General features: G+C 57.5%; 8 protein-coding genes across 8 annotated transcripts; 3 read left to right on the top strand and 5 right to left on the bottom strand.

Annotated features, from left to right (window-relative positions):
* Window positions 1-524: 524 nt before the first annotated feature.
* TRAVEDRAFT_97696 (uncharacterized protein) lies at window positions 525-1,900 on the bottom strand (the record flags this gene model as incomplete). The annotated part of the gene is made up of 3 exons (XM_008034343.1): window positions 525-813; window positions 873-1,646; window positions 1,716-1,900. Coding segments are annotated over 3 exons (1,248 nt in total), but the record flags the coding sequence as incomplete, so codon positions are not given.
* Window positions 1,901-3,891: 1,991 nt separating this feature from the next.
* On the top strand, window positions 3,892-5,664 carry TRAVEDRAFT_41205 (uncharacterized protein; the record flags this gene model as incomplete). Its single annotated transcript, XM_008033864.1, has 2 exons — window positions 3,892-4,134; window positions 4,180-5,664. The coding sequence occupies 2 exons, from the start codon at window positions 3,892-3,894 to the stop codon at window positions 5,662-5,664; spliced, it is 1,728 nt and encodes a 575-aa protein (XP_008032055.1).
* Window positions 5,665-5,703: 39 nt separating this feature from the next.
* TRAVEDRAFT_138039 (FMN-linked oxidoreductase) lies at window positions 5,704-7,281 on the bottom strand (the record flags this gene model as incomplete). Its single annotated transcript, XM_008034342.1, has 5 exons — window positions 5,704-6,169; window positions 6,238-6,347; window positions 6,405-6,941; window positions 6,991-7,089; window positions 7,143-7,281. 5 exons carry the CDS (start codon window positions 7,279-7,281, stop codon window positions 5,771-5,773), a joined length of 1,284 nt encoding a protein of 427 aa, XP_008032533.1. The 3' UTR covers window positions 5,704-5,770.
* Window positions 7,282-7,649: 368 nt separating this feature from the next.
* Window positions 7,650-8,120, bottom strand: TRAVEDRAFT_41203 (uncharacterized protein; the record flags this gene model as incomplete). Its single annotated transcript, XM_008033863.1, has 1 exon — window positions 7,650-8,120. The coding sequence occupies one exon, from the start codon at window positions 8,118-8,120 to the stop codon at window positions 7,650-7,652; it is 471 nt and encodes a 156-aa protein (XP_008032054.1).
* A 36-nt stretch (window positions 8,121-8,156) lies between these two features.
* Window positions 8,157-9,026, bottom strand: TRAVEDRAFT_41202 (uncharacterized protein; the record flags this gene model as incomplete). Its single annotated transcript, XM_008033862.1, has 1 exon — window positions 8,157-9,026. The coding sequence occupies one exon, from the start codon at window positions 9,024-9,026 to the stop codon at window positions 8,157-8,159; it is 870 nt and encodes a 289-aa protein (XP_008032053.1).
* Window positions 9,027-10,634: 1,608 nt separating this feature from the next.
* Window positions 10,635-12,560, top strand: TRAVEDRAFT_111800 (cytochrome P450; the record flags this gene model as incomplete). Its single annotated transcript, XM_008034341.1, has 10 exons — window positions 10,635-10,740; window positions 10,796-10,893; window positions 10,951-11,056; window positions 11,121-11,196; window positions 11,261-11,493; window positions 11,559-11,642; window positions 11,704-12,052; window positions 12,111-12,248; window positions 12,309-12,320; window positions 12,386-12,560. Coding segments are annotated over 10 exons (1,377 nt in total), but the record flags the coding sequence as incomplete, so codon positions are not given.
* A 165-nt stretch (window positions 12,561-12,725) lies between these two features.
* TRAVEDRAFT_138035 (general substrate transporter) lies at window positions 12,726-15,269 on the bottom strand. Its single transcript, XM_008034340.1, has 10 exons — window positions 14,830-15,269; window positions 14,664-14,776; window positions 14,427-14,608; window positions 14,283-14,370; window positions 14,095-14,229; window positions 13,786-14,036; window positions 13,691-13,730; window positions 13,539-13,635; window positions 13,221-13,482; window positions 12,726-13,152 (listed from the first exon to the last, which is right to left on the bottom strand). Exons 1-10 carry the CDS (start codon window positions 14,920-14,922, stop codon window positions 12,860-12,862), a joined length of 1,554 nt encoding a protein of 517 aa, XP_008032531.1. The 5' UTR covers window positions 14,923-15,269; the 3' UTR covers window positions 12,726-12,859.
* Window positions 15,270-17,321: 2,052 nt separating this feature from the next.
* Window positions 17,322-19,276, top strand: TRAVEDRAFT_67776 (uncharacterized protein). Its single transcript, XM_008034339.1, has 2 exons — window positions 17,322-17,678; window positions 17,732-19,276. Exons 1-2 carry the CDS (start codon window positions 17,436-17,438, stop codon window positions 19,172-19,174), a joined length of 1,686 nt encoding a protein of 561 aa, XP_008032530.1. The 5' UTR covers window positions 17,322-17,435; the 3' UTR covers window positions 19,175-19,276.
* The last annotated feature ends 2,084 nt before the right edge of the window (window positions 19,277-21,360 follow it).

Below are 21,360 nucleotides of genomic sequence, written 5' to 3'. Positions count from 1 at the left end.
AAGCCAGCTTTAGCCCAGGAGCTGATAGTCAGGCGAAACGCGCGGAGGTGCTTGCATGCTCCACCGCGAGTAAGCCAGTCCAGACACGTGCATGTCGCAGACCCGGAGGGATGAAAGGTCAGCTTGTAGCGGGAAGATGGAGCACCGGGAGCTTGGACAGCCAGGGATGATGAGGCGCACTGGGCCCAGAGTTCATGAGGGACATCAGCGTGGATGGGCTGAAGGAGACCGCGGTGAAGAATAGCCTCTGCCTCCAGATCTCGGCGTGCATCCGGCTGAAAGAAGAACCATGGGCGGGCAGTTGCCGGAGTTGTGGTATAAGTGCTGCTGGGCCTGGCGGAGGGTCGGGTCGGCGTCACTTGTAGGTCCATTCCACCCGCGGCAGCCCAGAACCGCTGGACCTTCCACCTTCTGTAGCCAAGTAGCATTCGATGGCGGGCATAGACGCGGGGGAGTATGTTGACACAGAGATGGAAGATGAGGATGTCGAAGCGTAAACGGGTGCCAGAGTGCTGCAACTGGGGGAGATGGTTTCGTTTGAGGCTCCCGTTGAATGCCTCAAGATGGTTCGTTGTCGGAAGGACTTCGTCCACTGATATTCCCATCCGCTTCGCCGCGTTCTCTCGACCCCTCCGTGACCACCCTGTCCACATCGGTACGGGCATCCACTGTGAGCGCAGGTATTCGAGGTATGACAAGCCTGCCTGGCTGGCCTTGCCCCCCGCTGCGTCAGCAGTCGCTATTGCATGCAAGGTCTCCTCTTCATCGGCGAGCAGTGTGACCGCAACTTCATGGGCAACAGTCTGCAGGAGGCTAAGAAAACTAAGATGAGACTGACTCAAGGGCGCTGGGAAAATTCAAGAATATCTTACGCTTCTTCGAGAGTTTGTGCACGACTTTCGAGGTACGATCGCCAGTGGGGGGCTTGCTTGTTGTACAGCGAATTGCGCTTGTTCTTCCAACATTGTCGGACGTGAAACTTGCACAGGAGGAGTATTATGTTTGGCCAGAGGTTCAGCAGGGCGCCGCGCTCCTTCTGGTCGGTGTCTGTCATTGCTACAAAGGGTTCGAATGGGATGTTCGCCTCGTCCGGGCTTTTACCCATCCAATCTCTCCAGCTTCCGAGGATCTCAGTGAGTATCTCGGTGTCATAGCCAGCATGTGTCGCACGGTTCCCGGATGGAGCGGAGAACAGAAACATGGCGACAGGTACTCCGTGATGAGCCTCGTCGACCCCCATAGCTATCCAGAGGAGAAGTTTTGAGGTGCAAACCCCAAATGTGCCGTCCAAAACGAGCTGCTTCTGGTGACAATACTTCCAGGCCGCGGTGCGCATCTCGGGTGTGGCGATGCAGACCTTGAAGCGTTCCTCATTCTCGGCTCTTGCTGCGTAGTGGAATATGGAGTCTGCGATGTCACGTTTGTAGTGTGGGCTTGTTGGGTCTAACCAGTTGTCGACGTTGTATTCAGGAGGGATGGATACGTCGATGTTGTAGTCTGCACGATAGTGTTGTCGGTAGAGCCGACTGAAGTCGCTCGTCTGGAGCTCGTAGCGCATGTTCTGTTGCATGGGGTCGACATCGCGCTGGCCACGATATAGTTGTCGGGAGAACATCTCCATGTTCCTGTTGCGGATCTGGGCGACACTGTATGGCACATCCGACGGTTGAGGGACACAATAAATATATATATATATATAGTAGTATAGCACGCACTCTGCACCTCCGCGCAACTGCAGCAACGCAATCTCCACGACGTGGGGCGCAAGCGGTACGGCAGGGAATCGAACAAGCATGGACTCCTTGCACATATCGTTGTGCCCAAAATACCCTATGACGCGGATGACTTCGCCTGTTTCTTCAACGAAGGTGACCTCGGCATGCGCGAGGCAAGCGGTGTACTCGTATGGTGCCCGTCGAGTCCACTCCGTCGAGTCTGGTTGATCTGCTGCAGGCGCGGTCTTCTTTGCCTTGCCCTTTTGGCGGGCTTGCGTGTCATACCCGCAGACACTTGCAACACAAGGGGTTGTGCATATATTGAGCTGCACATTCAAAAGCGACGTTGATATAAAAATGTAACTACCATTGATACAGAACCCGGCGCGCGTGGTTGCGTGTTCCCTTACGATACCACCTGTCCCCCCATGCTATACTCCATCGGCTCTCCAGTTGATCGAGAGACGCTTGGTCGAGCTTCTCTCGTGCAAGGAGCTCCAGGCCCTGCTTCTGGGACGTTGCTGAATACGAAGCCTTAAAGATGCTGCCCTCAGCGTGGAGATGTTCGATTTGACGGCGCTGGGGATCACTGCAATAAAGCTGCTTGAGGTTGCACTGGAATGGGATGTAAGCGCAGACAGAGAAACGACAAAAATGCGACTCACAGTAACATCAAGTCGACGAACGTCCCATCCTATACCCTCACCACTTTGAGGGACGACGGCAGGAGGCTCGGCTTGACCATGCGCCAGGGGAGGATCCGGGGACTCGCAGAGGTGTAGTCCCTTGGGCATCACAACACCAGGAAGTGGGAGGGAAAACCTGTTGAGGTAGGTCGGGAGTGAAGGCGAGGCTGAGGGCGAGGATGAGAGCGCGGGCAAGGGCAAGGGCAAGGGCAAGGGCAAGGGCGAGGGCAAGGGCGAGGGCGAGGGCGAGGGCGAGGGCGAGGGCGAGGGCGAGGGCGAGGGCGAGACAGAGACAGAGATACCAGTAGCGAAACGAGGGATACCGAGGCCCAGGGTGAAGGCGGAAAAAGCGAGGAAGGAACGACAAGGAGTGAGCGGGTAGGGACAGCAGCAAGAGTCGCTGGGGCCAGTAGGGACTTGCGCGTAAATCTGGGCGTGCCAATGACCCTGGGGCAGGCCCGAGGTGGACACAGAGAATTCTGCCGCCAGGTGCAGTGTCGTACGTTGTGTGTGCAGCGTGCAGCGTGCGGGAGCTGAAACAGTCAGGTTGGCACAGAATCATCCACAAGAGAAGGAGGACATACCACGCCGCGAGCATCTCTTGGGCTTCGAGCGCTCCCCGCAGCCCCATGAATGGTGCGTGTTCAGCAATACGAGTATTCAGAGATGTCGAATGGGACCGTTGCGACGTGGCCTTGCCTGGAGGCATACAACCACCGTTTGCGGCGTTGCTCATCCGCCCGGCGAAGTTGTGGGGATGTATCAAACGGCAAATATGTGTCTGAAAGAAACTGGTCAGCGTGGAACTGGGGAGCGGAATCAGACATAAATTCTGACAGTGTCAGTCCGGGTTTAACAACACCCATCATCTGAGCGGATTGGGCGCATTTACGCAAAGTGGAACGGGGTGAGGACATACCAAAATGGCTGTTGTCTGCCTGGTCTGTGCAGACGGGGCACGAGGGGCCGCGTTGCGCATGGAGAGCGACGAATGATACGCCGCTCGAGCAGCATTGTCGAGCTCGAGCATCCTACTTTTGTCGTCGACGAGGCGCACCGCATGGGCGCGCAGAAGCGTGAGGGGGCAGAAATGATGTGACGGAGTCGTGTACGCTCCTTCTGCGGATCCCCGCTCTCCCAGGAGAGCGGTGCGGAGCGTGGGTGATGTTCCGGAATTCCAGGTAAGGGGTTATCGTTGACAGCAGCTGTTATTTAGGTATATGTCGGGGGACAGGCGGCGGCGACAGGTAGAGAGCTGGAGTAGTACGAGATAGGCAAATGGGGCGGGAAGAAGCAGAAGGGCGCTGGCAGGGCGCGTTCCCACGACCATTCGACCAGAACGCGCCGATCCCCCCTGTCAGACGCTCTCTTCCGTCCGCTTTCAGGCGTCCTTGACAGCTTCTCCCCCTCCATCAGTGACGCCATTATCTGAGACGGCCGACCAGCCCTGTGCAGTGTGCAGCACCGTCGAGCTCACTTCCCCCACCACCATGCCGCTTCTTGACACCCTCTCTCCAGACATTCTCGCTCGCATCTGCTCGTTCTGCAGTGGTGAGAAGGGCGGGCTGCTCTCCCTGGCAACGACATGCCGCGCCTTATCTGCAATCGCGCTCCAGACCCTTTGGCACACACTGATATCTCCTTCCCCTCTATTCCTGACATTGCCGGAACACTTGGTCGTGCGTCGCGAGAGAGAGACTGTTAATGCTTGGCATACCGAGACATGGATCCTGGTACGTGCTCACTCCTGCCTTACGACTCGCTCATATTCACATCAGCACGGGCATACTCATAAGCATCCCGCTCGCTCGAGCTTCTTTCACTCCGACCTCGAGCGGTTCTACTACTACGCTTCACTCGTCCAGTCGCCCCAGATGCCTGAGCTCTCATCCGCCAAACACTGTGACTTCGTAGTCTCATCAGAGATATGGAGTCTCTTCAGAGACGCAGATTCAAAACCTATATTTCCCAACCTTCGCCATGTAACCCTCAGCGAGGATTGGCGCATTTATGTTCAAGATCCCATTCCTATCCGCCCCTTTCTCAGCCCGAGTGTACAATATCTCTCTATCATTCTCCACCATTATCGGCAACAGGTGCCGGACGGCGTAGAGACGGGCTCCTCCGCCGCAGTTCTCGAATTCAAAGACCTGCTCACCAATCTCCCGCTCATCTGTCCTGATTTGCGCAAGTTGAATATCAAGACTCCCCCCTCCTTATATTTTCAGGATGCCGTTTTACATACCGTGCAAGGACTTTCGAGCCTCACAATCTTTCGATCGGACGGTATTCCCCTCTCCCCGATGGGTGTTGCAGCGCTATCCTCTCTCCCAAACCTGACCATCGCCAAAATATCTCTGCGAGCTGCAGACTACACAGCTCCTCGCACGACACAAACCCCGCCTTCTACCGTCTCCTTCCCCACTCTCCGAGAACTTGAAATTACAGCGGACTCCGCTGCATGTGTGGTGGCGCTGCTCGGTTGGTCTGCTGTTGACCCCCCACGACTGACTCAACTTTCGGTCCGGGCCACCCTTACACACGAGAACATCCCGGCCCAATTCCTTTCTATCACGACCGCTATATCCCTAATGCGCTGCCGCTACACGCTGGAACAGATCATTCTCTCCACGCACATCCCCTGGATCCGTGGTAACGATCCTGAGGTCGACGATCTCCCCCCTTCCACCGTCGCGCCTCTCTGCGACCTCCCTCGTCTCACTTGTTTTCGCATAGTAGGGTACTGCAACATCGCGTTTGACGACGCTGCCCTTGCTAAGATGGCGCGCGCCTGGCCCCGCCTGACCGTCCTCTCCATATGCCAAGAGTCCCTCCAGTCGGAGACGGACGGGGTGACTCTGGCTGCTCTGCTCGACCTCGTGCAGCACTGCCCCGCGCTCGAGGAGCTGGACATTGCTCTCGCGTCCATAAAGCGTGGCGACTGCGAGGATGTCCTCGCGCGGCCTCTCTTTACCAGGGCCAAATGGGACGGGGACACGCTCGGACTGCGGGAGGTCTGCCGTCTCTCTTCTATCGGTATCGGCGCGCCCGCACTGGGTGCGGAGGAGGTCGTGGCCGTGGCTGCGGCGCTCAATGCAATCTTTCCCCATCTGACTGACGTGTTTTCTGACGAGCGTGGCATGACGCGCTCCAGATGGTGCGGGATTGAGAACGTATTGGCCGTGTTTCGCAAGGTGCGGGAGCAGGAGCGGAAATACGCCCAAGAGAGTGCTCGTTCGGTACGCAATTCGCATCAGGTGTGATGCATACATATACGCCTCCGAGATGACTCTGTAGTTGCCCAGTATCATCTAGCTATTATGCTCACTCGTGTAATGGTGAAAATGGATACATGATATCGCGGAGGTGCTAAACGGTAACACCCATTGTCTGGCTCGCCGGCGGAGGCACGTCCAAACCCAATAGTGATACCGCATCTGCTGCTGGCATAACAGCCGGAACCACGGTCTCCTCTACCTCGCCGTCGACCGTCGCGACTGGCGCGGCAGTGCGAAGCGCCGCGACGTCCTCGAGCGGGTGCGGGGGCGCGCGCTGCCCCACACGCTTCTCGATCGCGTTCACAATCTCAGCCCACTCCTGCTCGCCTGTCCATGGCGCGACGACGGTGTCGAGGTCGGCGTAGCCCTTCGCGCGCACGATCGCCTCGCGCAGCGTCTTGAGGTCGTTCCGCGACGAGCTCTCGTGGATTCCGCGGAACTGGGTCGAGCAGAACTTGGTCGAGGACCAGTGATTATTCAGGAACTTGCCCTGCACGCGGAGTCAGTGGACGGTCGAGTCAGTGGACGGTCGGAGGAGAGTGGGGCGCTCGCGCGTACCAAGCGGATGTAGGCGGGGACGAAGGTCGTCTCGAGGTCCTTCAGAGGTGTTGGCGAGAAACATGTGGGGTTCTGCTCCGCCGCCGTCGCGATCATTGCGGAATGTGCCCCTACAAACATAGCGTCAGTACATACACAGGTAACAGGGTAAGACGAAAGTGACGCACCTGTTATTTGCCGCACACGCTTCGAGTCCTCGTACCCCAGGCAGTCGCCGTTCTCGATGACGGCGACGCCCTTGTCCATGCGCTCCACGAACTGCACGATCTCGCGGAGCCGCTCAATCGTCGCCTTCTCCTTCATCCGCTGGTTCCGCGTCCGACAGTGCACCGTGAGCGCCGTGACCCCGGTGTTAATGATGCGCTCCACGAGCTTGAGCGTGTCCTCCTGCGAGGGCAGCAGCCGGATCTTAGCGGATATTGTGATTTCTGGGGGTACGGCTTCGCGGAGGGCGGTGAGGATAGAGCAGAGAAGGTCCGGGTTCGTGAGCAGCGCGGCGCCCATGCCGGAGTGCGTGGAGAAGGGCTTCGGGCAGCCGCAGTTGAGGTCAAAGCCGGAGACGTCGTTCATGACCATCTTCGCGGCCTCGACGGCGAGCGCGGGGTCGGCGGAGCCGATTTGGTAGATGAGGAAGGGCTTTTCGATGGGGTGGGTGGTGAAGACGGGTTTTGACTTGCCATGGTACGAGATCACGCCGGTGACGGCTAGAGGAGTGCTCGGTAAGAATGCGAGGGCGTATGGAGTGCGACGTACGATCAACCACGCGCGTGGTGTGCAGTATGGCCTTGTCAACGGTCTCGGGTCCCCAGACGAGCTTCGCTCCATGTTTGAGGGAGTAGAGACGAGTTAGCACTACAAGGCCAGTCAGTATCAGACCGCGGCGGCAGTTCCAGGTGCGTCCTCACATGCGCCTGACCTGACCATCGGAGCAAGCATCAATCCATTTTTGTAGTCCTCAGCGGTCAGAGGAGGATATTCCAGCCTCGGCTTCTTGGCTATCCGAGGAGAGGATTCCGGAGTGGGAGGTTGGGAGCGGCGGGACATTATGGTCGTGAATGATCTTGACAGCGAGCTAGCTCGAGGTGTTCGCAGTAAGTAAGCGATGATCATATGCAGCTCAGAGAGCCAAGTATTTAGCCAATCTAGAGGACGGTAGAGGCAGAGCCGAGCGAGAAACGGAGCCCGGAGTGAGTGAGATGGGAGAGCGAGGGAGAGTCGAGTCCGAGAAAAGCGGGCAAGTTTCGCGACATAAGCGCCAGGGCCACTTTACGAGTCTCCGGATCCGGCAGAGCCGTGCCGCCGTCGACTTGCTGTGCCCAATGGCCAAGGACACCTAGACAATCTCAGGACGCATGCGGGCGCAAGCGTAACAACGCAAGAGGACAACTTCATAGTACATGTACATGGTGTGTTTAAGACGTATGATACCGGGTTTGCCCTAGAGCATACTTCCGCTCCTGCTCCCGCACCTTGCGAAACATGGCAAGTCGCTTCTCCATCCCCCACCATATGGAGCGCACTGGGCCGACCCCATCATGAATGATGCCAGTTAGGTGAGGAAAGATGGCGTTCAGCGCCGCAGCTACAGCCGCGACATCCTCCCTTTCCAGCCAGGGTGCGCCGATACCGATGGTGCAGAGACGGCATTCCTGCAGCGGTCCGAGGATGTGGCCATCCCGCTCGGCCCTGGTGTGGAGAGGCCGCGCGATGACCTCTTCGCAGTCGCCGCGCTTGATGGGTGCGAGCGCGACGTCGAGTTCCGTAAGCGCGGGGCGCTGCTCTACGAGGTCGCGCAGAGCAGCCAGAGTGACCCCGTCCGTCTCCGACCGGAGGTGCTCTTGGCATATGGAGAGGATGGTCAGGCGGGGCCAGGCGTGTGCCATCTTAGCGAGGGCAGCGTCGTCAAACGCGACGTGGCACTACCCTTTTATGCGAAGACAGGTGAGTTGAGAGAGGTTGTAGAGAGGCGCGACGGTGGAAGGGGGGAGATCGTCAACCCAGGGGTTGTGACCATTGACCCACGGGATGTCCGTGAAAAGAGCGATCTGTTCCAGCGTGTAGCGGCAACGCGTTGTGGATATAGCAGTCGTGATAGTTAGAAATTGTGCCGGGGTGTCCTTGGGCGTAAGGGTGGCCTGGACCCAAAGGTGAGTTAGTTTTGGAGGGTCTACGATAGACCAACCGAGCAGCGCCGCCACACATTCGGCGGTGTCCGCTTCGATGTCAAGTTCTCGGAGAGTGGGGAAGGAGACGGTAGAAGGCGGGGTTTGTGCCATGAGCTGAGCTGTGTAGTCTGCAGCTCGCAGAGATATTTTGGCGATGGTCAGGTTTGGCAGAGAGGATAGCGCTGCAACACCCATCGGGGGGAGGGGAATACCGTCCGATTGAAAGGATGTGAGGCTCGATAGTCCTTGCACGGTTTGCAAAACGGCTTCCTGAAAATATAAGGAGAGGGGAGTCTTGATATTCAACTTGCGCAAATCAGGACAGATGAGCGGGAGATTGGTGAGCAGGTCTTTGAATTCGAGAACTGCGGCGGAGGATCCCGTCTCTACGCCGTCCGGCACCTGTTGCCGGTAATGGTGGAGACGGATAGAGAGATATTGTACACTCGGGCTGAGAAAGGGGCGGATAGGAATGGGATCTTGAATGTAAATGTGCCAACCCTCCCTAAGGGTTACGTGGCGAAGGTTGGGACATATAGGTTTGGAATCTGCGTCTCTGAGGAGAGTCCATATCTCTGATGAGACTACAAAGTCACAGAGGTTGGCAGACGGGTAATCAGGCATCTGGAGCGACTGGACGAGTGAAGCGTAGTAGTAGAACCGCTCGAGGTCGGAGTGAAAGAAGCTCGAGCGAGCGGGATGCTTATGAGTATGCCCGTGCTGATGTGAATATGAGCGAGTCGTAAGGCAGGAGTGAGCACGTACCAGAATCCATGTCTCGGTATGCCAAGCATTAACAGTCTCTCTCTCGCGACGCACGACCAAGTGTTCCGGCAATGTCAGGAATAGAGGGGAAGGAGATATCAGTGTGTGCCAAAGGGTCTGGAGCGCGATTGCAGATAATGTGCGGCATGTCGTTGCCAGGGAGAGCAGCCCGCCCTTCTCACCACTGCAGAACAAGCAGATGCGAGCGAGAATATCTGGAGAGAGGGTGTCAAGAAGCCGCATGGTGGTAGGGGAAGTGAGTCGGAGTGTAGGATCATGATGAGCTTGACGGTCCTGCACAGGACCACAGGCGCCAACTCCACGATCTCAGATCTCAGATCCTACCGGGCCGTCCGCACGGCAGCAAGCGTGCCTGCTCAAGCGCTCAACGCTCAGGCTTGTTCCTCCTCCCACCATCTCCTGGGATGCGGAACGTATCGGCATGGCTAGTCTGGTAAAATCCAGCATTATTCACGCTGTTGGGTGCTTACTGAGCTATCCTCGCGGATCCGTTGAAACGGCCATAAGGTTTGCGCGGCTCGCCCATAGTGCATGAACGATGGACGCCCTCCGACTCCTCGGAGCCGGAGTCGTCGATAGGCGTCCTGGTCGAGTTTATTGGCGGTCCTTTCGCGCGCGGCTCTATGGGACCGTATCGAGCTGTTCATACTGGTAAGCTCTTCTCGAGATGAAATTAGTAGTTGGAATTCACCAGTATCCCCAACATCCACAGCGACAATACTACGGGTACGAGTGCCAGATGCAACGTACATGCACGACCTGCTTAGGGGCCGCGCAATGGCTGCTGCGACCCACAATTTCGAGGTATACAGTTATGCTGCTGGCAGCGCCACAGCGCAGCGGTCTGCTCCCGTTTATCGGACAAACCATCACGGATGTTTGGTATAAAAAGGACGCCAGGTTTTCCCTTCTCCACTCCGGAGACTTTGCGACGCGCAACTTGCACTCCGTCCGCACTCTTCTTACGGACACAAACTTCGAGCCAGGCCGCCTGACGGATGTGGTGCTACGCCCCTTTCCTCGTTGTCATCGCCATCGCCATCGCCCTCGGGACACTCTTCATATTTAGAGTATGCCGCCTAATTATCACCGGGCCAAGGCTGAGGAATATTCGTGGCCCTGCTTCCCCGTGTTTCGCACTAGGTGAGTTGCATCAATTATCAGCGTAACACCAGCTTAACAAGACTTTCACAAGGTCATCAAAGGATGGTCCAGTCACAATCTCAGGTGGGACTGCTGGAGAAGCAGTGGCTACAGGAGTTCGGCGCCGTATGGAAACTAAAGGGTTGTTTCGGGGTGAGCTAGTCTCCCCGCATCTATCCTAGCGCATGCGAACATTCAAATTGAAATACTCACATCAGGAGGATCAACTGGTCATCGCAGACCCCAAGGCGAGCACATCCAGCAGTCGTCTCTCGAGCTTGATCTCTAACGCATGCATCATAGGCGCTACAGTACATACACCATAAGTCTGGATATCACTTCCCTAAGGCTGTTTTCATGCAGCAGATCTCCCGCGAGATCAACGGAGACGGAATTCTGACCGCCACCGGTACGTTGAACTGCGGTGTGGTGGCGGGAAGCTAGTTACATATCATCGACGGCAGGCCACGACCACGCACGAATCCGTAAGATCATGAACCCAGCGTTCAGTGCGGGTCAACTTCGTTCCTTTCTCCCACTCTTCCAATGTGCCGCCCAGGATGTAAGTGTGTGCACAGTAACTCTAGATAAGCTGCGCCTGATGGAAGGCGCGACGCAGCTCAGCGACAAGTGGAACAGCCTCCTGCAGATGCGCCCTAAGGGAGGGCAGAGACTGGACGTGCACCAATGGATCTCTCGCTGTTCGTTGAATATAATAGGGAAAGGTGAGTTGTGTCACCGCCCACGGACGTTGAATCGCGGTAGGCTGACTAACAGTCCTTACCGTAGCTGCTTTTGATATAGATCCCGGGACTTTGGCCCATGAGTCGCTCCATGCAGTCGCACAAGACTTCAAGGATATGTTGTACGTGTTCTCACCGTTCGCTAAGCGCAGACCGTGGTCTCTTGCTCATCCTGGGCTGCTGCAGTACGAAGTCTATCCCTAACCCATCAGTATTCGTACTACTGTTAGGCTGGGTTTGTCGCTACCTCCCGGTGCCATTGCTGCGCCTCATGAGGCACTTGCCTATGAGGCGGTACATTCACTTTCGCCGATCGCTGGACACCCTCAATGAATACTCGCAGAAGTTGATCGAAGAGAAGAGCGCCGCATTACTCCACGGGACAGAGGATAACAAGCGTGATGTTATGAACATCCTCGGTGGGTCACGTCTTTCCCTCTTCTCCGGAGTCGCCCGTAACCTGATCAATTTGTGGTCGTTACAGTGAGAGCTAATGCATCTGAAAATCCCAGCGGCCGTCTGAGCGATCCAGAGATGATCTCCATGATGGTCACCTTACTACTTGCCGGTAGGTTTACAATACGTCTCCTTTGAAGTCCCAGCTGCATTCGAGGCTCATTAGAAGTCAGGAAATGACACCACCACATTGGCGCTCTCGTGGTTGCTCTACGAACTTGCAAAGTGTCCTGAGTATCAGGAGAAGATGCGTGCGGAAATCAAAGCAGCTCGCGCCCTCATTATCGAACGCGGAGAAAGCGCCTTCTCTATGAGCGACCTAGACGCGATGTCATTCGTGGGGGCGGCGATCAAGGAGGGCCTCCGCCTGAACCCCGCCATATATGCACTGCTCCGCGTCACCTCCAGAGACGAAGTTATACCACTCGCGTACCCTATCGTTACGATTTCGGGCGCGGCTACGCATGAGGTCTACGTTCCGAAGGGTACCGAGCTTATGATTTCTATCCAAGCGTATAATCGGTGAGTTCGCCGCTGATAGTGTACTGCCAAGACTTGTGACCTTGTCTTCCGTGCCCAGACTGCCGCAAGTGTGGGGAACCGACGCGGACACGTTCAACCCTCACAGGTTCCTCGAGCGCGGAAAGACGGACGAGACATTCGTCGGGATGACGTCCAACCTTATGACGTTCAGCGCCGGTCTGCAAGGGTGCATAGGGTGAGTTCGTGACGGCGCGCTTCACGCGTTCGCTGACACAGTTCCCGTCACGTTCTACAGCTGGAGATTCGCGTACGTTCCTTCAGCTCGTGTCCCGCGCATGGATGGACGCAAATTGCTCATATATGGCTTCACAGCATCATCGTAATGCAAGCAATGCTGGTCGAGCTGGTCGAAAACTTCAGGTTCACGCTTCTCGACGATCAGCCGGAGATCGTACACCTTCCCGCTGGGTTCCGGGTGCCTATCGTCGAGGGAGAGCGCGAACGCGGGGCTCAAATGCCTCTCTACGTCTGCCCAGTCGAAGATTGATGGAGGGCACCAGTGCGGCGCACACGGTAGCCTCAGTACTACTGTACGACTGCCTCCAGCCCATCTATGCACTGGACTTGTTACTCATGAAGCTTCGAAGCCTTCTCGTTCGTGATCGGACTGTACTTACTTTCATGCAGCCTTTGTATCACACGACCAGCAAGCGCGAAAGGTACAAATGCGATTTCGAAAGCTACTGTTAATACAACATGCGTGAAATCCAAAGGGTAACGTGTCGTGCAGGGGAATAACAGTTCGTGAACAGCTCGTCAACGCGGACGTCGACGCCGCCCTGGGCCTCATACGCTCTCCTCGTCCTTCTCCTTCACCTCGCGCACCTCCGTCGTCGTGTCGCCCTTGTCGTGTATGTGCTTCTCGCTCGGACGCCAGCTCGGCGAGTTCCACGGCTTCACGCCCGAGCGGTACATCTCGTCGACCTCCTCCAGGCTGAGGCCCTTCGTCTCAGGGATGAACAGATAGACGTAGACGTAGCCGAAGACGAGCATGCCGAAGAAGATGAGCAGGATGAGCGGCCCGATCTTCTCCGCGATGCGCGGCGCGAAGAAGCTGAGCAGGAAGTTCCACAGCCAGTCTGTGCAGAGGCGCGGCGTAAGCGTTCCGCCCACATCATCGCCGTGCACACGGATGGAGAAGACTTACTGGTCGCGCTGCCGAGGGCGATCGCTTTCGGGCGGACGCGCAGCGGGAAGCTCTCGCCGAGGTACACCCACGGCGTGGGCCCCCAGAAGACGGAGAACGAGAAGACGTGCAGGACGGCGAAGGCGATGAGCGTGTCGCCGCCCTGCTTGTTGCGCGCCGTGAGCTGGTCGGCAGGTGTGCCCGCCGGCGCGAGCAGGAAGTGGCCGACGAGACCGGCGATGAGCGCGCAGACGCCCTCCATGATCGAGCCGGTGAGAAGAGACTAGGGGAAGGGCGTTAGTGGAAGTCTAAGGGTATGATAGCTTCAAAGGAGCTCACGTTTCGACGTCCCCAGGCCTCGATAAGGTACAACGCGGGAACCGTGCCGACGACTGAGATTCCGCCAAGGATCGCTTGGATAGAGTAGGGGTCGAGGCTAGTACGAGATGGTTAAGAAAGAATGGACGCGGGCACATGATTTTATAACTTACTTCGTGCCTGCGCTCTTGAAGAACGTGTCGCCGTAGTAGTCTGGGGACCGGGCTCGTCAGATCTAGGTTCAGCCAACGTGTAAGGGAGCGCATACAGTAGAAGTTCTGGCCGTTCAGCTGCTGAATGAACTGCAACATCATGCCGTTGATCGTACGCTTCCACAGCTGGTTGCGCGTCGAGAAGCACTCAAGCCAGGTCGCCTTGCCGCCGTCGTTCTCCGCGCGGATGCCGAATTCGAGCTCCTCGATGGTCTCGATTACGACTGGGTCGTCCACAGGTAGGCTGTTAAGCTCCGCCACGACGCGGCGAGCTTCGTCTGCCCTGCCCGTACCGAGAAGATGACGGCTGATGAACGTATGAGGTTAGGCATAAACAGGAGACGCGAACTCGAGTGAGGACGTACGGAGACTCGGGCAGGAAGAAGATACCCGACAAGAGGATGAAGCCCCAGAGCATCTGGAGTCCGACGGGGATTCTCCAGGAAGCGGGGCCGTTGATGGTGTGGGTCCCAAGGTCGATGATGTAGCTCAGGAAGATGCTGGTCGGCGAGGTGAGCGGCGTATACATCAGCGATCTCACACGGATGCTTACCCCATGATAATTTGCAGCTGGTACAAGACGAGCAGCATTCCACGCATCGCTTTTGGCGCGGTCTCTCCGTTATAGAGAGGAACGATAGCTAAAATAGGAAGATCGTTGGTACTCGCCGTGACACAGCTAGGGACGTCGACGTACCTGACAGTGCTCCCACTCCGAGACCCGCAATGAAGCGGCCAACGGTGATTTGTACAATCGAGCGGATGGTCGCGGTCTGGATGGCGGTGCCGATGGTGAAGATGCCAGACCAGATGAGGATGGAACCGCGACGACCGAAGCGGTCGGAGGTGAAGGCCTGGGCGATCGCACCGACAAACGTGCTGGATTGTATATCGGGTGAGTTCAAGCGGACAGATACAAGGCTAGAGAACGCACCCCGCTGAGAGGAGAGACGTGATTATGGACTGTCGCGAGCTTGATAGTACTGCGACGCCGTCAGACCCGACCTCTCCGAACCGCCCAACGAAGTCGGGCATGATAAGACATCCCTGAAGGACATTGCATGAGCGCGAGGGACTCCATAGACAGACGAGACACGTACTGAGATGACTCCAATGTCGTATCCGAAGAGGAACCCGCCGAACGCGATGAAGGTAGCCAAAAGGATGGCCTTGTGATTTGTCGGAATCCCCATCGTCGCGGGCGGACGGCGGCGTGTGCGGTGCGTAGAGCGAGGGAAGCAGGGGCTCACGGGGCCCACCCTCGAGAAGCACCTCCATCTTATAGTACGCCCGCACGCGCGCCCGCCTTTGTCCCCCCGATTCCGCGGGAAAAGGTTCTCGTCGGCTGGTCAGGGCGCGCAGCGCGAAGCTGGCGCGGACCGCAAGGGCAGCATGGCGGTCCGGGCGAGTGATGTTCGCACACAAGTTTGCGCGTGCGGTCGCGTCCGTGCGTGGTCCCGTGGACCCCCCGCGTTCGCCGTGGAATCAATCTTCCTGCTGCCGTTTCTCCACTGATGTCAGTCGCGCATGTGATCGGTCGTTTACCCCGCATGCGGGGCCCCAGCACCCCTCCCCGCCGGATCAACGTTTATGGCGCGAACGATCCCCGGTTCGCCATCGTCGTAGCGTGCTACGAGCTCGAGACGTCGGCCGCCCTGTACGACCTCAGACAACGGTGTAGAGTCCTGCTGAGTCCAAAGACAGCCTGGATGCGATGCCAGTCAGTCATGGGGTGTGCGCACATCGACTTCTCGTACCTGGACGTGATTAGCCTGGCGAACTCAATGGGCGGTGATCAGACCAACCCATCGGAGTCTTCGAGAGCCTGAAAGCGCTGATCGGTACCGGCGTGTGGACGGCAGGTCCTGGCCGAAAGACCATGCATGATGCATGCAGCGCGCGGTGGGCAGCGGTCCGTGGTTACCGCCGAGCACGCCAAAATATAAACGTCATAGTCAGGAACACGACATACGTATTAGCATCAAGTGACCGAATTGGGGAACCATACAGACCGGCCTCGTACGCACATTCGTTAACCTGTCGACTATGTGTGTCGTCGGGAACGTATTCTACTGAGTTGGCGCCAATGGCATCGTGCCGTAACGCCACAATCCCGAGCCTTCCGAAATGGCAAGTCGGCGGCTGGGCGGTGAAGTCCGAAGAGTTCAATGGCCTAAAGAGCTTGCTCGGCACTCGTTCGTTCGGTGCCCTCTCCGAGTATATACCGGATTGCACTTCCTTGGAGGATCCGCCCAAGCCCGACCTCGCCCTTACCCTGTCGACTGAGCGTCCATCGCTTCCACCGTCCAGCTGATCTGCGACAATGTGGATCAGACACGTCGGGGCCCTGCCCGGACGAGGGCTACTTCTTGAAGTACGCGTGCTCTCCGGTGTCGGTGTTGTGCAGATGCACGCGGATCCGGGTAGTGGTATTTTCTCACATGGTAGCCAAAGGCATCCAGAGTTTTCCCAGGTCCAGCCGCGATGGACTGGGGACGATCCCGCTGAAGATGAGGAACCAGAAGACGAAGTTGAAGGTATCAGACTGACCGTCTCGGGATCGCAGAGGAGACAGATAGCCTCCCATTTGGTTGCGCCGCTCGAGGTGCACACTTCCCTAAAGTCGTGTTTTATAGTGATCTCACAAAGGGTCTTCCGGATATCTTGCAGGCATACGCGTATCCATGACGGGACGCGCTAGCGGGGACTTAGTGACGACGGCTCCACAAAACACGATAACATGCGAGTGGAAGTACATACGACACTGATGTCGGGCAATCTGGTCCGACGGGGCGGAACCCTGTATGTCTGGATAGGGATCGTCCGTGCACGCTTGCGCCTGGGGAGCGGTTCCTCAAAATCTCTAGTGAGGTCGATGATTGTGCGCGTCGCCTTGGGAAATGTGCTAGGATGGGGTGCAGGCGGTGCGGTCTGACGTCTTGTCTCGTGCGGGAGCGGTAGAGCGTGCCCAACACGACCATCGCTGCGGCGCGGAGCGGCCTCTGTATCGGAGTCGGAGGAGATCTCGATAATTTCGTCGTGGCCACTCCCACGCAGGATCTCACGAATCCTTTTCGTGCGTTGCCGTAGTACGAGATCCGGCGAGAGAGATGTGCGAACATCTAGTAGTGAAAGCGGATCAGTCGCAAGGAGAGGGAGCTGTTTATAAAGGCCTACACGGTGCTTTGACCCCTTGCAGACGCGCAGAGAGGCGGGGCTGTGAGTTCTTGGGAAGACGGTTATGATATGTATATGCTTTTTCAGAGGTGTCCATTTTGGATGCAAAGAGTGTCAAGGGGAGCGTGAAGTACAGCTGTCACGGTGAGGCGAAAACGCGGACGCGTACCTCATTAAAGGACCGTAAACTGTACGAGCTACGGTTTTTATTAGTCTTGCCTTCGGATCTGATAGAGGACATCTCCATTTGCGGACGAAGGAGATGTCAACCATATGAGAACACGCGAACTTGACTCGAGGGTGGCGAGCGCCGACCGTGGAGTCCGTGGGTCCGGGGCGGACGGACCGCGGAGCGCGTTGTGCGGCTCGCGGGCGCCCTCTCAGTGCCGCGGCTCTCTTCTGTCGTGCACCATCTCGTCGTCCTCAGTCGACCTCAACCGCTAGCATTGACTCGGGCTCGCATCGCTATCTTGTCGCGCGATACATGATGGCGTAATCGACATCACACTCACATGAGATACCAACGGACATGAATCGGAACTCTTGCCTCTTGTCGCAACCGGACGTTGTCCACAGGATCTGCTCGCGCTGTGACCGAAGTACACTTCTATCACTCTCAACCACTTCTCGCGCCTTCTCTACGCCAGCCTTGCAGAAGCTATGGCGTTCGCTCGCGTCGTTTGCTCCTATCTTCCTCACTCTCCCCGAAGATGCGGTAAAATGCACAGAAACCTCCTTGACCTACCGACCATTCGTGCCCCCAGTGTTACTCGTAAGTCCACTCCCCCGGTATAGCGTCTATACAAAATTGAACCTGTCGCCCAGGAAGTGACTCGGGAGCTTACCTACGAGGACCTTGTCCGGTTTCGATTCTACGCACCACTAGTCCACGACGTTGCCGTCGCGTCCCTCCCTCGATACGAAATCGCTCTCAGTGCATGGGAGGCTCTTGAACACGCCAACCCCGGCCCACTCCCCAACTTGCGCCATGTAGGCATCTTTGTGGGCCTCCGGCCTGAAGAACATATCTTTCCGCCGTTCTATTTTCTTCTTGGGCACGAACTCCGGCATGCGCAACTATGCCTGAACCAGGTTTCTCTCGCGAGTGCTGCAGAGCCAGATCCTAACCTCAACAAGCTGCTTGCGTCTCTTCCGCAATCGTCCCCGCAGACTTCCTTGGTTACCCTAGAGGTCTATCCTCCTGCCCCATATGCACGCGATATTTTGACGCAAGCGGTCTGTGGGCTCTCGAACCTCGCCAACCTTTCTGTCATCGGTATCCCACTCGGCCCTAGCGCGCTTATGCACTTGTCCACGCTGCCCCGCCTTCACCACTTGAGGTTCCATGCCCAGTCTTCCGATTACCCAGAACACGTCCAGCTCCAACTACCGCCAAACTCAGAGCCATTCTCTTCGCTGGAGATCCTCACCATTGACGCAGATGGGGCTCGATGCGTGACCACGCTCCTGTCCTTCCTCCGCCCTTGGCAACTTGACTCGTTGGATATCAAGTTGTCCACGCTCCCCTCTCAGGCCGAGCTTACTGCCCTCTCCACGGCCATCGCCGCTCTGCCCTGCCGCGAGATCCTCGGCGAGCTTGTATACGATTTTCCTGGCGGATCCTACCAACCTCACACCACCGGTGCCGCCCTTCCCTGGAGCGCGTTCGTACCCCTGCATACAATCCCTCACATTGCTGCACTCCGTTTATACGGAGGCTGCTACACCGCGCCCGGCGACTCTGAGGTCGCAGCGATGGCCCGCGCATGGCCCCATCTCCGTGCCCTCTCTCTATGCGACCGGGTCGCAGACTCGGCGGGCATCTCCCTCACGGCGCTCCTCGACCTCGTGACACGCTGCGACTCTCTGCAGGAGCTCCACATCCCGCTCGCAGATATCAGACGTGCCGAGTGCGAGGATATCCTGAGCCGCCGGCCGCCCGCGCGCGAGCGCAACCCCGCGGGGCTCGGGCGGGTGATGCTGTGCAAGGTGTTCAGCCTGAATGTGGGCCGGGCGGCGATCGCGGAGGCGGACGTGCCCGCGGTCGCGGCGGTGCTGAGCATGATGTTCCCGGAGGTCGAGACGGTCTGGCACTCTTGGCGGCAGCCGATGTGGGGCGCGGAGGACGTGAACACGGACGCGGTGATGTACCACAGGTGGCAGAGCGTGTCGGCGGCTCTGCGTGCGTTCGTTAAGGTGCGGGATGAGGAGCAGGATGAGCTTATAAAGAGGCTACGCGCGGCGCGCGACGAGGGAGCAACGCAGTAATTATCATACGCACGATAGAGACTTCTAAGTACATACATTATGATCTGTTGCATTATAACGATAACCCGAGGTTAAAAAGTAATAGTAGATTCTTGCTGCACCAAAGCCCAGTTCAAGCGCATCCACAAGGATTTCCGACTAGCTGGTAAACGAGAACGATGAGGGGCGCGACAAGGGCGCGACTGGACCGGAATTTGAACCCGAGTTGGCGCCCATCACGTGCAGGGCGCGTCGCGCGTCGGCGTCAATGTCGGTGGCGCACGCCCGCCACAGTGCCGTTGTGGCGTTGATCTCACTCACTTCGAACCACAACGCAACTCGATCTCTGCGGTGCAAAGAGGACAGAGAGCGTCGAGTGCGCGGGAAAAGATTAACCGAGGCGTCGATATACGCCACCGTCGTGCTGGAGGATGGGGCGCCATCGGCGGAGGGTGTCCTCGGATCCGGTGTGAAAGCGGTCAGCCTCAAGTCTTCGGCGGGAACATTCGTGAGGCTGGCTGGTGCCACGGTCGGGGCTGGAAACAGGGAACAATAAGCTGAGATAACGCGCGGACTAGATCACAATGGCGGCGCACCGGAAACTCGCGGCGGAGTGTGAACTGGGGGGGACCACTATAAAGGCCCGGGCGCACGCCCCATGTTCGAATCGCCCCTTGTCCTCTCCCACATCTGTGCATCCCTCTCCCCATCTGCCGCCTCTTCCCGCATGTGGAGCGTCTCTCCGCCGCTACTTCTCCAAGATGCCCTCGCCCGACCGGTACGCCACCGAGCATCTCGCACTACCGGAGCTCGCCACACCGGCCGACGAGCCGAAGACCGTCCTCGACAACGGCGCCGTCGCGCAACACTGTTGAAGGACCATTATGACAACGGTTCGCCTCTTGTACGCACCTTATTTGATCGCCGCCGCCGCTCGCCACACCCCTTGGGCGCGACGCCACATCCTATCCGCGCCCAACCCTCACCCTCCCGCTATCCACGGCGGTGTTCCCTCAACGTCTCCGGCGGCGCAAACGCATGGAGAATGATCTCCGTCGAGGATCTTGTTGTCGTACGTGGTACCAGCTCGCTTCATCGTGCTGATCGCGCCCAAGGGCACCGTCGCCACGAAGATCCTATGCAACCAGAAGGGGCTATCAGCAAATACGACGAGGAGAAATAACAGGAACCAGACAAATTGGGACCGTCTCACCAACATCGGGGCATGCTCGATAGCGTGGCACTCGGGGTCAGTGGGCCATAACTCCCGTACTGTCAGTGCGCTGCTACTCCAGTACCGTCCGTGGGTTATGGCTCCTGTTCCACCAGCGAGCTGTAACTCCAGTACCGTCAGTGAGCAAGGGTGCCAGTGCAGTCAGTGGGCTAGGGCCTCCGTACCGTCAATGCCGAACCAAAACACAAATATTACGAAGACGATGGAGTCTCAATGGAATAAACAACACCGAGCATCCTATGGAAATATTGCGAACCTGGATGAGGCGCACATAATATGAACGCGCTTCACCATGCCAGTGGATCGCGGCGCGAGGGACCGCGCGGTTGTGAAGATGTTGGTTAATGCCGAGTGGGAGCAAATGACGCATACGGGCCGACCGCATTTGGACGCATGCCGCATAGCTACGCGTCAACGCGCATTGCGTTCAAGGACCATGTTGGGGAAATCTAGGCATCAAATGCTGTCAACAAACGGGACAGCGAACAAAGGAGCGACGCAATGAAGGGGCGACTTACCTCGCTACCAGTGGCCGACCTCCGAAGGTCAACATCGCGACATGGGCGAACGTCAATGGGGTGCTGCTCGTGCCGTCCAAACTCCACCTCGCGATAAAACATCTGTACAACAAAACCTGCAAGCCCGGAAGAAATCCGCGTCAAAGGCTACGAGCGGATGAAATCCAAGCACTACGCGGATCCAATAGGGCCGTTTTCAATCACAATGATTGAGGCGGCCACCTGCCGGAGGTTTGGGAGACAAATTTAAGCAAGTAAGTGTTATATTTGGAAGCCGTCGCGGAACCATCAAGGTACTCCGAATCCCCTACCCATACGTCGCAAACGGCGCGGCCGTGACAAGCTGGGAGGTCTGCGGACTGGTGGCATTGGTGCGCAACAACGTGGCTCTCGCAACGAGAATCGGACAGCGCAGCCGTACGCAAGTCGCCAATGGATAATTGGCCAACGCCACA

The sequence above is a fragment of the Trametes versicolor genome (assembly GCF_000271585.1).
Source record: "Trametes versicolor FP-101664 SS1 unplaced genomic scaffold TRAVEscaffold_1, whole genome shotgun sequence".
NCBI lineage: Eukaryota > Fungi > Basidiomycota > Agaricomycetes > Polyporales > Polyporaceae > Trametes > Trametes versicolor.
The sequence above is the reverse complement of the archived record's forward strand: the minus strand, read 5'-3'. Positions and strand labels throughout refer to the sequence as shown.